This window comes from Trichoplusia ni, chromosome 11 (genome assembly GCF_003590095.1).
Source record: "Trichoplusia ni isolate ovarian cell line Hi5 chromosome 11, tn1, whole genome shotgun sequence".
NCBI classification, from domain to species: Eukaryota; Metazoa; Arthropoda; class Insecta; order Lepidoptera; family Noctuidae; genus Trichoplusia; species Trichoplusia ni.
The window spans coordinates 10754823-10770164 of NC_039488.1; the positions used below are offsets into that span (position 1 = coordinate 10754823).

At 35.7% G+C, this 15342-nt stretch overlaps 1 protein-coding gene across 1 annotated transcript in view; it reads left to right on the forward strand.

The window, feature by feature from the left end:
- LOC113498805 overlaps nucleotides 1–15342 on the forward strand; it is a 28432-nt gene that overhangs the window by 11443 nt on the left and 1647 nt on the right. The window contains exons 5-19 of the mRNA XM_026878947.1: nucleotides 7660–7823; nucleotides 8245–8376; nucleotides 8890–9069; nucleotides 9185–9550; nucleotides 9646–10460; nucleotides 10538–10667; nucleotides 10951–11109; nucleotides 11180–11358; nucleotides 11430–11562; nucleotides 11638–11752; nucleotides 11875–11970; nucleotides 13972–14031; nucleotides 14128–14255; nucleotides 14528–14740; nucleotides 15069–15273. Of these exons, the coding sequence (XP_026734748.1) occupies nucleotides 7660–7823; nucleotides 8245–8376; nucleotides 8890–9069; nucleotides 9185–9550; nucleotides 9646–10460; nucleotides 10538–10667; nucleotides 10951–11109; nucleotides 11180–11358; nucleotides 11430–11562; nucleotides 11638–11752; nucleotides 11875–11970; nucleotides 13972–14031; nucleotides 14128–14255; nucleotides 14528–14740; nucleotides 15069–15273 (3075 nt within the window). The remainder of the gene's footprint in view (nucleotides 1–7659; nucleotides 7824–8244; nucleotides 8377–8889; nucleotides 9070–9184; nucleotides 9551–9645; nucleotides 10461–10537; nucleotides 10668–10950; nucleotides 11110–11179; nucleotides 11359–11429; nucleotides 11563–11637; nucleotides 11753–11874; nucleotides 11971–13971; nucleotides 14032–14127; nucleotides 14256–14527; nucleotides 14741–15068; nucleotides 15274–15342) is intronic.

The window sequence follows — 15342 nt, forward strand, 5'->3', positions numbered from 1 at the left end:
AAGTGTTGTTTGGTTAAAAGTTACAATACTATAAGCAGGGTCTCAACAAGACACTATAAGTTGAACCTGGGTGCCCGTGTACATCTTTAAGGATCGGATCTCTTACCATGAAGCTTTCTAATAAATGAAAAAACAATGTTTAAATTAAATATACCTCTGTATGATTGAAGCAAATTAATGACTATTCGTATTCCGTTAAAGAGATATTATATATTATATAACAGAATTTTAAAAAATTGGACTGTATAACATATTCATTATACATGTAGGTAGACCGTTTCACAAAATATCTTGTTTGTTGTAGTATTACAAATAGTATCGTTTTTCTTTTGGCGACCTTTACCTTAACATAACAGTATTACCGTTTTTACTCGCCCGGCTTCGAACCTGCAACCTTGTGCATACAAATCAAATCCGGCGACAAAACCACTTGACCACAGCGATATCATTCAAGTACTGCGGTACTGAATTAATTTCTTGGCTCGTGTACAATAAACATCCATTCAAAATGTATCAATTTCGCTTTAATGAAACTAACCTCCAAATACTAAGACTCGAATCGAATCGAAAACACCTGAGGCTAGATAGACCAGGGAGCTATATTCTCTTGAATGATCCAGTATTTTCCATGAGCTTAATGTAACTACCAGAAGCTCAGTAAACAATAAAGAAAACGTATTACAGTTTAAAACTTTAAAGAAAAAGCTAAATCATTGATGAAAGTTGTACCTACCTCTTGTTGACGTTAATATTAAAATGATGCAATCGTTTACACACGCACTATTATTGGGATTGACCGACTCGTTTCGGAACCAGCCGGGGACCTTAATCATGAGCTGGTGTGGACGCTAATCAAACTTTACTTTTTTATAATAGCTACTTCAATAGTTTTTGAGACAAGGTGTTGCAAGCCTCTACCTTGGTCAAAAAGTCCAGTCTTCTTTCTGTTTTTAAAAAAGGCTGTTTTTTTTCAGAAGTTTCACGGAAACAAATTGACATTCTATTAAAATGGCCGGCAAGTTACAAAGCAACTTCTTTTACTGTAACATTTTGTTAGGTACACACGGTAATCGATAATTTACGAATGACTCGCGTTAGCTTTGTCTGTCCTTATCAAATAAAACCTATCGTCATTCTACGTCAACGTTATCTAAGCCTTTTCATAGTTATACGAAGAACATTTTATATTTATAAGCTGTATTTGAAATGCATGTAACAACGTTTCATAAATTATTATAAAAAACTTTATTTAAAAAAGAACAACGAATTAATTATGTAACTGGCATAAAAAAATAAAATCATAACCAATGAGTTTCTATTTTAATCAGAAAAATTACAAACATAATTAATATATCCAGCGAATAAAATGTTCCAATTATGAATCAATTTGTCTAAAAGGCCCGTTCTACCACACCAGCAATAATACTTATAATAATTATACAATTCTAAATTAAATAACAAAAGTGAAACAACTATGTGAAAATCGATACGACTGGAATTATTCACTCCCAGCGACTGACAGATGTTATCACAATGATTACGTACGGAAAGTTCATGAGGCTATTGGTGACACCACGAATGAAGCCTGCAATTACCTACCTATACGAACAAAACAAACAATATATCACTGACAAACACAATACGAAAAATACACGACTTTAAACCCTAGTATTATTGTGATAGAGTTGATATTTGTATTGCACGTAAAATAGATTGCATTCAGAAATTATTTGTTAGTTTTAAATTAAAGTTGCATGTATGAATAACAGAGATAGTGATAGAAAACAGTCATACATTTCTAGAAATATGTGACGAATACATTAACTTATGTGTAGGTATTAATTACTTCACAAAACAAAACACATTCTGGAATGGTTCTTTGATAAAATCGTGGCGAGATGTCATCATGTCCTTGTCATTTCACTTGATGATGACAAAGACAGCATGAGTAATAAGGAGACTTTTTGTGCAGCATCTCTCTTTAACGTAGCTGCTATAGAATTAGAGATACCTTAGTTAGTTGAATCCCGCACTAAGGATTTAATCGTTGTGTCGTGGGTGCTTCCACAAACATTCATGTCACATGCACTAGACTCAGGACAAGCATTCGTGGATCACACAAACGCTTGTCCTACGCGTGGATCGAACCGAACGTCATATGCAGTGGGATTGGCCTGGTGACCTCAACCACTCGGCTATCCATGCAGTCTTTTATTTTACTAAACAAAGTAAAATTAAAATATATTTACCATTACAAAACCCATCAATTAAGCTTTTAAACCTTTGCTATTTTACATTGTAAAACCATTCAAATTCGTGGCGTATCACACGCTAGAGTAATTTAAAATAGCAGTCTCATAACTCGGGTTAAATGGGCAGTTGGATTTCAAGCTGGCTATGACGCAGAAGTATTTAAATGTTGAAGACGTGTAGTAGATAATCTCGACATGTTTATGTTGGTCAAAAGTCAGACCTGAATTTATTTGCCTACTTGAAAACAGTATGTGTTACGTAGGTAATACACGTAGGTAGGTAAACAGTAAGTTGTGCAAGAGACACCGCGCTACGCCTTGTAAAGTGGAATGTCACTCTTACGACAGCTACGGTATTACTGTTAAAGCCGGTGTAGGCTCATATTTCTGTCATTTTTATTTAATAATCATTTCAAAAGAGGTTAACTACTGTTACAGTATGCAACTGTTTAGAAATAAAGATGAAATTACATTTTTTTTCTGGAACTTCTTGGTAAATGAATTGCAATCAAAATCTGTAAGTTAAAAAGTTAAATGTTAAATGGTACATTTTGAATGCCGTACAAATCAAATAACAGTTTTGACAGATAACACTGCATCTGAATTCATATATGAAAATGACCCAAACTATTATTTTTATAAAAACTAAGCCATTAATTAAGTTATACCGTACACGTATATTATGTTTTTGTACAAAAACTTAGTTCGTGACAATCAATAAAAACACGTTGTAAGTATGTTTTTTGCCTCACGATGTGTCAGTCTAAACGTCTAGATCGGTGTTGAGTGTACCACACCAGCGTCTACTTAAATTATTATATATTCTTTTATTACAAAACAATTTTGTTTGGGAATGAAAAGCATACATGCTATATATATATTTTTTTAATTTGTACCTAATGGGTAAAAAATGTTCAGTTCAGGACACGTGACCCGATCGAAAATTCGTAAGACAGGTGGAGCGTTGACAAATTCGTGCAAAATTATTCTGAAAGGAAGACTGGAAGTTGGCCCCAACATACGTAGACGAGAAAAAGCTAGTGAGACGACAGTTTTCTCAAACTTTTAACCGACTTTTCATCCTGTAATCGTTATTTTTTCGGTTTAAAGACATTTATTTTCTTATAAAAACTGTACAGTTAATTGTAAATAAGATATGCATAACAAATTCAAATAAAATATAGTATATCTAACGCTTATTACTATTTATTACGAGATTCCTTACATAAACATTTTCTTTACTTAGAAGAAGTTTCCATGTTAAATTTTAAACAATTATTTAAAAAAAATCCTCAATCCATACCTATTACTATTTATAGAAACTAGCCTATAAAAGTCAATCATTATCCAGTACTTAAATAATTGTCAGAAAATATTCCATTCCATTCCTAGTACCTACTACAATATTTATAGCTGTCCCACATCACATATATTATCAGTACATCAGATTACGTGCATGGGGTCGCTGTCACGGCACTGTCTGTCATCAAATTGTCCGTCCGACACTACAGGGACCCAATTCTGCTATTTACAATTACCGGCTCTATTCTTATTATTTTAAGCTTTTTTCAATCACAATATTTGGAAATGCAGTATGAAGAGGGACACTTGCTATCAATAATTGAATTTTCATATGAAATTAATGTGTTGGCAAAATGCTTGAGAGAATAGGAATACAGTTTCAAATTCAATCCCATTGCTATTCATTCATCGGCCATTATAAATAGCAGAATTGGGGCCCAGGTGCTGTAACACATAAAAAAATAAAAAACGTTCAAAAATCGACCCTATAATGATGTAATAAAGGCGTTATAAAAGGTGTTACAAACTACGTGTGGTCGATTGTATATTAATTATCTTGCGAAAGGCCGAGCCTTCCAGGCTTGATGTTGCGTGGTCATGAATATTTATTTTTATGGAAGCCTTTCTACCCCGAAGGCGCACCCCTTTTATTATACTCTATTTATGTCCGAAACGATTGGTCGGTGTTGCCAGCACTAATCTGTGGAGGTCATCACTGACGAACTTTGTTTTTGGAAAATGAGATTACGCAATCGGTTTCGTAATTGCTTTTTATTGCCTATTTATACAATTGCTTAAATTTGGCGAAAACACGCAAAAATATAAATATTTTTTTAAGAATATTTTGTAATTTATATACCTAAATAATATTTAAAGTATATTTTCAAAAAAGAAGTCTCAAGCGATATAATGCGTTCCATTTTCAATCAAAATGAAAAAGCAAAGCTACCCTATTTAATTAAATCATAAACTGAACTTCATTCACTACAGCGTAACAACAAACAATTTAAAAGTGTAAACGTGTTATGAACACGCTTTACAACTATTCTAACACTTGAAAGTTGAAGTATTTCCTAATGAACCGTATCATGCGTACAATCTAGCTTGTTTTAAGAATGTTTTGTTGATTCCCATTTATGGTAATCTCAGTTGACGTCGGTAACAACACGCAAACTTGTTGCTTCGCCAATTTTGCGGGAAACAATTCGTAAATCATAAATACTGACACATTTTGTGTTAGTATTTATGATTGTGTTGTTAAGTGGGTCCAAATTTTCAAAAAACATTCTTCTTCTTCTTTTTAGCGTTGACTATTTTGAATGCATTTTAATGTTAAACAGTACAGTAGAGATAAAAAAATGGTTGCCTGTAAAGTCGGTTTTACGGGCGAAGATTTTACGTGACAACGTCTTTTTCTCGGTAGAATATTTATTGATATGAATATAATTAAATTGCACTATTGTGCGAACAAGGAATTGAATGAAAATAAGAATTGCACAAATTTTAACTATGGAAATATATTTTGTTTACTAAAACATTGTACATGTAAGCGCCGATTCAATGCGCCCATAGAAATCTAAATAACTTGTTATTTAGATTTCTATGAATGCGCCTAATTCTCTAGTGCTGCGCGCGCGGCAGACCGAACATAGTTGAGTGGGAGAGAGACGCAAGGCATTCGGCGGGCCTCTCTCTCGTTCGGTTACTCATCGTAACGTTACCGGGCGTTACACTTTTTCATAAGTGACTCCCAGCCGCAACCTAATTTAAGACGTTGTCACGTCAAAAAAAAACACAAAAAATGTAAGTGTCTCATTTATTTTGAAAACAAAATAAGGAAACAAACTTCGTCCAAAACAATCAACAACAACATTTACAACATACAACGGTACCAGAAAATATAATAAAATTCAGATTACTTGTGAATTGTCAAAAAATGTGTGAGCCATGTTTTACACATTTTTGAATTATAACACTCAAATTCATCAATCATCTGATTCTCTATAAAAAAAAAAAACACTTAAAAAGCAGGTCATTTTGGCTATATAACCTATGATTCATTTAAAAAAAAACAACCTTATTTAACCCACAGACAAAAAAAGCCAATAAACCATTGAAAGCATATCCGATGATTGTCCTACATTAAAAAGAAGTATCGAAGGGCACCCGACACCAGGTGCGACTGATCGATCGATACCCAAGTCATTAAACATTAAAACCTATCTGTCTGAGTTTCAGTCTACCTGAATAATACAGCACATGTCCTTGACACTAGCCGCTTACTCATATTTACTTTGGATTCCGGGTTTAAAGGCATTCTTGTTATATGTATTAGTTTATATTTCAAGGCAATCGTTTATCTATCATTTTCTAAACCCAATTTTCTTTCGTCTTAAGGTCAGGTTTATTTGCATGCTTGCCAACACATGTTTCATTGTTTTTTCATATTTTGAACTTGTAAAAGTTAAATTTTTCATCGAACCGTATGGTGCATGGAAATAAAAACACACTTTCATAAAAAAATAGTAATTAGTTTTAAGTAATTTCCTCTTTTTCTTATTTTTTTTTATTCCTTTAGTAGGTTATCATATCAGTCACTTATTTGTATTTCCCACGTATTAATCAATCCTCATAATTCTACGTACGTTTATTGAGTAAATAAGTCATCCATATTGATTATTCACAATAAACCTACTCCACTTTATTAAATTAAAGGAAACAAGGTTTTAATTTCTACCATTAACACAGTTTCGAACTTTGAAGTTCGAAATCAATAGCAAACAACGTCAAACTATTTATAAAACTCATTTTAAACGAACTCATTGCTAGGAACTAGTTGTTCCGTACTTAATTATTTGCTGGCACTCAATCGACATTCGATTGATTCAAATCAGTTTGATTGCACGCACCTCGTTAATCGACCCATTAAAACTATTTTTCCTTTTTCTTTACAAACAGCCAGTAACAGTAAAGGTTATATTTTTATTGGTTGGTTAGAATCGACATAAAAACAAAATTAGAATAAGTTTCCAAAGGTACCTATTTAAAATAGAATGCGATATGCTATCTAGAATGTCATCAACAACACATTTGTCACTTTTGTAAATACTTAAATAGTTTTTTTAATGATGATAATGAATTCTATAATTACTTTACATGGACAAACGAACAAATTAGTTATAAGTTGAATGCAAATTGGCAGAAAATTTGAATCATTATACATTGGACAGGCGATAATAAATGGTCTTACAACTACACATTTTAAAAGGCTAATTACATAATAACTTTCCTTTATCACAAACATTAATCTTGACACAACAAAATGGCTGTTCAGAACATAATTTCTTACACCAAACTAAAAGCCTTGCTACGCATTCCTGGCGTGAAACGTACTCCAATAAGCGTTAACAAAAAAATAATGAATTCGATTTTTTTTTAAACACTCCTCAATTTTTCTGAAACTCGTTTACCTTGAACTTTGGCATCGATTGCAATTCCTCGTACAACAACATATTTGAGGTGCCTTCTGAACTACTGTGACTATTATACGATACGACTTGTTACCTTGCATGCCACTTAAGAAAACAATGTGTGGGTAAAAAACTGTTAGCATACTTATGAATAATGCGGATTTGTTACGTTTGATAATGTTAGGGTTAAATTTTGAAATACTCCTTTGTAGCATTTCATTGTAATTAATTTTTCGTTGTTTCTTTTTTACCAACCATCTTGTATTGTCGTAATTAAAAAAGTGTCAAAAATTTAGCGCTTCAAAAAAACTGATAGTGATTAACGGCTGAAAAGAAAAACAACGCTTTAGTCTTATGCTGCCGTGTCACCTTGAGTAGTTACGTAGCGAAGATTATCATTTGACCATCTTAAATTAGAGTTATGCTACCATTCGGAATCAGAACACATAAAAGTATTAAGGCCCATTTAGACGCTGCGAGAAACATCATGCAAGTTGCAATACATTGTGCAGCCCTGTAGCTCGAATATCTAACATGGTAAGTGATCGCCAGCAATGTATCAAAACTTGCATGGAAATTGTCGCATCGTCTAAATAGACCCTAACGCTTGTTCTTGAATCATATATTGTCTATAGGTCTCCTGGTGATCAAGCGACACAACATAAGGATATGGTGCCACGACTGCGACATGGCGCGTCTGCAGCGCGTGGTGTGGGAGGGGCACGGCGCTCGGCTGCTCAGCGAGGTCAGCAACCAGCCCGTCGTCAAGAAGTTCCTGGAGGCTGTGCCTTATATCATGGTTAGTATTCATTAAATTTACTATATCTCTATAAACAAGTAAGTATTCTATTCTCCTTGTAATAGAGAAGCGACTCGGAAAGAATTTTCTATCAATGCCATCGTAGAAAATGCAGACGGAAGTAGATTAAGTATTAAGAATCAGTGTATTTGTGTTTGTGAGGCACGTGGAACAAAATTTTCTTAAGCTTGTTAAGAATACTCTACTGATTATTGAAATTCACGAATGGTAAACCAGTAAAAGATGTTACCATGATACACTACATAATGATTATTCGAGTAATAGATCGAAATAAAACAGAAAAAAAACGGCCCAAAAATTTGATCCATGTCTACATCTTTCCATCATTTCAATCTATTGATCACAATATCGTGATTTTAGAAGCAGCCATCAATTTAAATACTCCTTTTGTCATTTTCAGAATACCATACGTGATATCCACACATCCGTGGTCCAAAACGATCTGGAAGGTCTGATGAAGCACTCGGGGGATCCCGTGCCTCCTCAAGCCCTGTCCAGCAGGGATGCTAACAACATGACTGTCATGCATAAGGTATGCAATATCTTATCTAATAAGCGTTAATATAAAGCTCATTTTTCTATAAAGCCGATGGTGGTATTGGCATGTTGCATCAAGTTGAATGAGTGAAAGTGTGAATAAAAATGCAAGGAGAAATTAATGGCATTAATAAAAAGTTGAGTTTGATAAACTGAATTCAATTAGTCAGACATGACTATACACTGGAAAGTGAACTGCAATGAGGCAATTGTTAACAAGCTCTTCTTTTATAGTCTCTGAATATATACAATTACATTTTTTTTTTCTCTCGTAAAAGCGGTAGTAACATCATTATCACAAAGAGGAGATAGGTACTAAAAGTATGTAGCATTTCACAATATACCTGAAAATAGTAGCATAACTCAATGGTGCCTCTAATGCTGCATCGGAACGAACAAGAGCTATAACCGCGCTGATTTTCAGCGACTCCTACGACCCTACGGGAATATAAAGCTATATTATCAGTTAATTTAATAAATATTTATAATCTTATTGTTAATTTATCAGGCCGCAGGTCTAGGCCATGGTGGTATCCTCAAATACATAGCAGAAAGGTATCCGCAAGGTATAAATGACGTGGACAACGATGGTCGCACCCCACTGCACTACGCGGCGGCCATGAGGGATGATCAGCATACTTACAACACGTTGGTCGGACTCGGAGCTGATGAGAGCATCGTCGACAACGTGAGTAACACACGAACCAGAAATCTTTACATAATCCCACACCGCAAAGAGTGAGAATTACTAAAACACATGATTTACTCCACAAATTTTATTCATATTAAATTTATATTTTTAGAAAAATAAAACACCAGCTTATTACGTAAATAGACCTCAAGAGATAGACAAAAGCCTTTTCAAAACACTACCTGAAGCGCCGCGGACCCCGTCCAGTGCTTATCCAAACAATTGGGACTGGAAGTTATTAGACACCGAAGTTATTTCTGAACTCAATAAAAAGTCGAGAAGGAGGAACCATAAGGCATCTAATGAAAATATCTCGTCCAAAGATACCAACACTACCTCTGAAAGCACTGACAATCGTATTGGTGTGATGAAAGGCAGTAGCACGCATGAGCTCATTAATAGTTTGCCTGAATTAGATGACGCAAAACAAACTAAAGATGATATTGATAATCACACTGCAAATTTAGAAAGTAATAAGGTGAGCAATGCATGTTATTCTCACGGAATGTTGTTAAATTAATTTGCGTTGCTTTTTATAAACATCTGCATGAATTCTTATTTTATGTATTTTAGGAATCGGAAGTAGATGAAGAAAATCACGATCAAAAAGAAGAAGAAATTGTTACTGAAGAAAATACTGCTGACAATGAAGAGGAGCATGATGCCAACGAAGTAACTGAAACTGAAGCAGACAACCCTGATGAAGAAAATCATGAAAATGCTAAAGATGTATCAGAAAATGGGGATGAGGTCGAGACTAAAGAAGGTAATGAAAATGATGAGGATGAGAAGAATGAAGAGACTACGGAAGTTGTCGATCATGAAGTTAAACATGCGGAAGAAGGAAATGAAGACGAGGAAGCTGCAGAAGACAAAAGCAGTGGTGAAAAGAACGTAGAAAGTGAACCAGAAACTAATAACCAAGGCGATGACACTAAGAACGATGAACCTGAAGAAACTTCCGCTAAAGAGAGAGATGATGAGGTGGAAAACGTTGACGATACAAAAGAAGCTAAAGAGGGTTCAGAAGATGAAGAAACAAGCGAAAAGAGTAGCGAGCATGAACAAGACTCTAATAATATTGAAAATGAAAATGAACATGAATCCACGAAAAATAATGCTGATGCAAACGATAAAGAAACTGAAAATCACGAAACTGCAAATGAAACAAATGAAGATGAAGAGGAATTAGGTGCAGCAACTAACGAAGGTAATACTAATGGTGGACACAGCGAAGATGATGATGACGTACAAGTGCAAGGAGAAACGCATTCTGAGTATAGCGACTCAAATCTAAAAAGCACTGCAGAACTATCTAACTTGGGAAGTGCCAAGAGAGGTAAAACCGAAATCTCTTCTGGCACTATACACGAAACAATCAAAATATAGTCCTCATAATTTTAATAAATTATAAGAGGGTCCCTGACAAGTTCAATATTTTTGATTATTTTGCTAATTAAGGAAACGTGACCGACGGCCGAAGTACACAGGAAAGTCTTATAGAAGGTGTTGTGAATGGTGAACCCGAATTAGATTCGCAGGATGCTAGTATAGCACAGAGAGAGGGATCAGTGCACGGAGAAGTTCTCATTGTTGTAAGTATATTTCTAACTTGTACCGTCAAGTAAGACAAACGACCGACTAAAGAAGGTAATAAGTAAATTAATTAGTTGATTGTGGTGTTCATTAGAGTAGAAGCATCATTGTAGCACTGTGTACTTCTCACAGACACCTCGTAACACCACTGTCATGAATTGATTTGCCAGCTTCTTAGTTATCTGTACTTTCTTACCAGTATCTATAATTAGTGAGCGTTAGTAGTTAAAAATCCAATATTTCAGTTCTTTATTAACTCATATACAAATTGCAATTTCACAGGACAATGAAATAGATCCGGAAGTTACAGATCTTATCAACAATGCAAACATGGAAATGTTGGCAACATTAGTTTTAAATGGTGAAGGTTCGAGACTCATAGGGAGGCATTCAAGAAATTCAGAACTACAAGCTTTCCTAGAAAATGTTCCGACATATATGGTAAATGCTCGTTTCATACAAAAAAATACATTTTATAATTTCAGAAAGTAATACATTTCCTTGTTTCCAGCAAAAAATAAATAAAGTTCATATAGCAGCACGAGAAGGAAATATAAGAGATCTCCAAGCTGCCCTAGACAGGCGAAAATTTGCAATAGCCCGGGATCCAATCTCACCGAACGGCGCTACTCCATTACATGTGGCAACAATATTTGGCAAAACTAATATCATTAAATATTTAGGCGGCCGGTTAGTACATTCAAATTAAAAGCATTGAACACGATGGGAAGAAAGACAGACTAAATGAATTTAATTTTCAGATTCCCTGAAACTCTATCGGCAGTGGATTTTGAAGGAAGGACAGCTTTACATTACGCAGCAGTCTTACCAGACAATGGCCATTATTACAATTTGCTACAACAACTCGGCGCAAACTCAAAAGATTTAGATGATGTAAGATTAAACAAACCCACATAAGATTGAAAATATTGATGACATTTCTTGTTTTAAACTTTAACTTTTTTCTAGAATGGAAAGTCGGCTGAAGAATATCTAAAGAATCCATCTCTTCTGTCCTTTGATCAAATGTTATCAGAGTACGGTATAGACGAGGAGGCAGCACAGAGTATGTTCACCGATAAAGGTATGTAGCCCCAGAAGCAAGAATCGGTACCATGGCAAATAACAATGCGCACTATAAACGTTGAATTTCACAATTTTTATTACAATAATGTTTTCCACATGTTTTAATTCGAGTATGTCTAGTGCCGGAGGACCAAGTCTCGTCTCGTCGAGTTTTGGATGCGCCTGAAGCTTTGGATACCTTAGATCGATGCTACCGACTTTTAGCATCAGCTAGACTGACTCGCACACCTTTATCAGCTTCTTCGAATAGAGCCACGCCACCTCTAGTACTGGCTAGATTTCTGAAAAAACCTATATTTGATATTCTCAAATACAGAGTCACAAAACTAGATCACGACCTCTTCGATGTAATTTGGCCAGCAGTGAAAAAGCTTCCAGATAGCAGAAATATCATTCAAACTGTAGAAGAAGATTTCCCTGGAGGAGTTACAGCACCGGATTACTACGTTTATGACGTATTTCACGAGTTTTTAATACCCCTTGTCAAAGATATTCACAACATTAACGTGAAGTCAGACTTGCCAATACATCCAAGATCGGATTTTGTTGCTACTTCATCTGCAAAATTATATTCAGAGCCACTTGTCGAACTGAATATTGATCCAAGCGATGAGTTCGTACTTTCAGGAGTAATAGAGTGTTCTAGAAATTTGGAGGGCTTCGAATTACCGCTAAACCTGAAGGTAGGAAAGTTAGAAACAATAGAAAGAGTCGTAACAACACTCCTGATGAAGGAAGATTTTTCCAAATTTAATGAAGATTCTACGTCTGAATCTGGTCAAAAAGGCGGGACCTATTACACAATGAATGAAGTTTTAGAAAAGCCTTCTGAAATTTGTGCTACTCTCGCGTCAAATGGTCTATTGATAGCACTTTGTGATAGAGATGAAATCGATGACTGCACAAGATTACACGGAAAGCATTGGCCTTACGGTCGCGGCGTTTTCTTAACTGATGACAAAACTTTAGCAGTATGGATAAACGTCCACGATCATGTTCGAGTGCTCGTATCTTCCTCACAAGATTCCCCTGCAGAAATTGGTTTACCATTCAGTAAGCTATCGTACATCATGACATATCTTCATGAAAAACTGGACTTTGTTTGGGATTCCAGACTCGGTTTCTTGTCGTCTAGGCCCACATTTTTAGGAGCTAGCATACGTTTTAGTCTTATAGTCAACTTTCCTGGATTATCAAAGGATCCTGATAACATGAAGCATTTATGCGCCATGAGGGGACTCCAGTATCGTGAAACTTTAAGCTCGGACATAGCCCGAATCAGCAACTATCAATGTTTAAGTATTACCGAAACTGCCTGTTTCAACGACTTTGCTACGGCGGCATCTAATTTACTTCACTTGGAAAAAGATTTGTCGATGCAAAACTCAGCGCATATCGCAACAATGTTAACCAATATATTCCGAAGAAAAAGAAGTAGCTTGACTGGCCAAGACAGTCCGGAAAAGAAGGAAAAATTATAAAATGAAATAATAGATGCTAATATTTTAGTCACTTTAACACAAGCGTTCACTTAACACAATTAATTTTATCGAATGTTGGAAAGATTGTAGGTACCAAACGAGTGCCTCTGTATGGTTGTAGCAGAGCAACACTTAGATACCTAAATACATCTGTAAAGTTTTAGGTCAGTAAATATTTTTGGTAATATCCTTGTGAGGCGTGTTCGTGAGAGTCTTACACCAATGTGCAATCATTGCAAACGTCACGCTTGTACACAAACCGATACTAACAATGCTTTGGTGTTAACTGCACGCTCATCAACCATTCTTGTCTTTCCAACATTAGATATTTGTGACGTCGAAAATGTGTTGTCTTTGTATCTGTAATGTGCTTTTCTGCCACACAGCTTTACAGAGGGAGTTAAACAAATCTTAATAATTGACCAAAAACTTAGTTCACCAAAAATCTTTGATAATTATAAACTGTGACAAATTCAGACTATTTCTATATAACAGTCGATCGATAGTAATAGGTCATATCAATTATGTCCAGCGAGTGCTAATAGAAGCATTCTGTGCTGTTCCCACTACTACCACCACCAACTATTAACGTTTGCCCTCCCACTGCCCACCGGGTGTTCACGTCCGCGTAAAAATACACGTTTTGATATATTCTCACACCCCCTTGCCCCTTCCACGCAAACACGTCGAAGGCCGACATTGAATAATTGATCGGTTTCAGGCACAAGCCACGCCGATAATGGCCACATGGACATTCCCATCTTTCGGACCGACGAGGGCAGATACCTTGCTAAGTGTAAGCTTCTACGAGAGTTTAAAAAAATATTTTGTTAAATAACAATGGATATAGTGAATGAAAATAGAGACGTTTATATGGACAATGTGTTTACAGCTCTCGGCGATCCTTTGATCAAAGGTCTAACCGAGGTGGCTAACGTAAAGCCCAAAGATCCAGTTGCGTTTCTGGCAAGTTTTCTTCATAACTTTCCTGAACAAGAGAAAACAAATATAGGTACGCAGGTGAGCAAATATTCTACGTGTTTTGGACATTTTAGTTATATATCTGTGATTGTGTAACGAAAATAATTACCAGCCATTCAATATAATTCCAAGAAAAGTGTTGCAGCTATTTTTGTCATTTTTTCATTCGTAAAAGTTTTAAATTCGAGTTAATTCAAAATTACTAAATTGGCGTTTACATTTAACCCCTCAAAATACTAATAACAACTCAAACAACAAATTAGCTTTGTAAGTATTGTGCAATTGTCGAAAATGTTAATTTCCACAAGCAGGGAGCAAACATGCCAGTTACTCAAGCAGAAGAAGTAGTGAAGGAAGATCAGAAGCTCCTGGCAGCAGACCCGCTGAAGTCAATCGCGTCTAACACCGTGAGGAACTCGCGCACAGCCACCAAGACCCACCGCCCTATTGAAGTAGTCACAGTGGATCCACAGCCTGTAACAAGCCCTGATGCACCTGAATCTGCTTTTACCAGCGCGACGAGGGTGAGATACTTGGAAATTGTTCGATAAAGCTAATTTAGTTGATACAATCAGAAACAGGAATAGGATAATAATTAGATTTACAAAGAGACAGCTTTTTTTCAGAGTGGCCTTGTAGGCATTGATATAAATGAAGTAGATTACCACGAGGCTTAACTTTTCTGGAGCCATTTGACTGATTGTGTACTGTTTTTTGTTTTAAAAATCTCATCGGGTTTGACGACTTTTCGAGTTACTTGTTGACGAAAATAATCGCCTTTTAATCGGTACTTAGTATTTCATCGAAAATATACCTGTAACGTAGATACATTTAAGTTGTTTTACCATTTAGGATGAACATGGTCAATCAATGCTGCACTTCGCCGCCGCGCGGACACATGCTCGTAACGCCCTATTCCAACTTCTCCAAGAGTCTGACATAAGCTTGGGCTTCAGAGACGAGTTGTACCGGACCGCTCGAGATGTATCTATACAAGCCAACGTACCGGAAAATACTGTGGAGATCGACAAATGGGTCTTGCATCTTGCCGCTAGAGGTGAGTTTCCCTCGAACTATAAGCATCTTTTATTAGTTACTTACATTTTATATAATATAACCGATAACC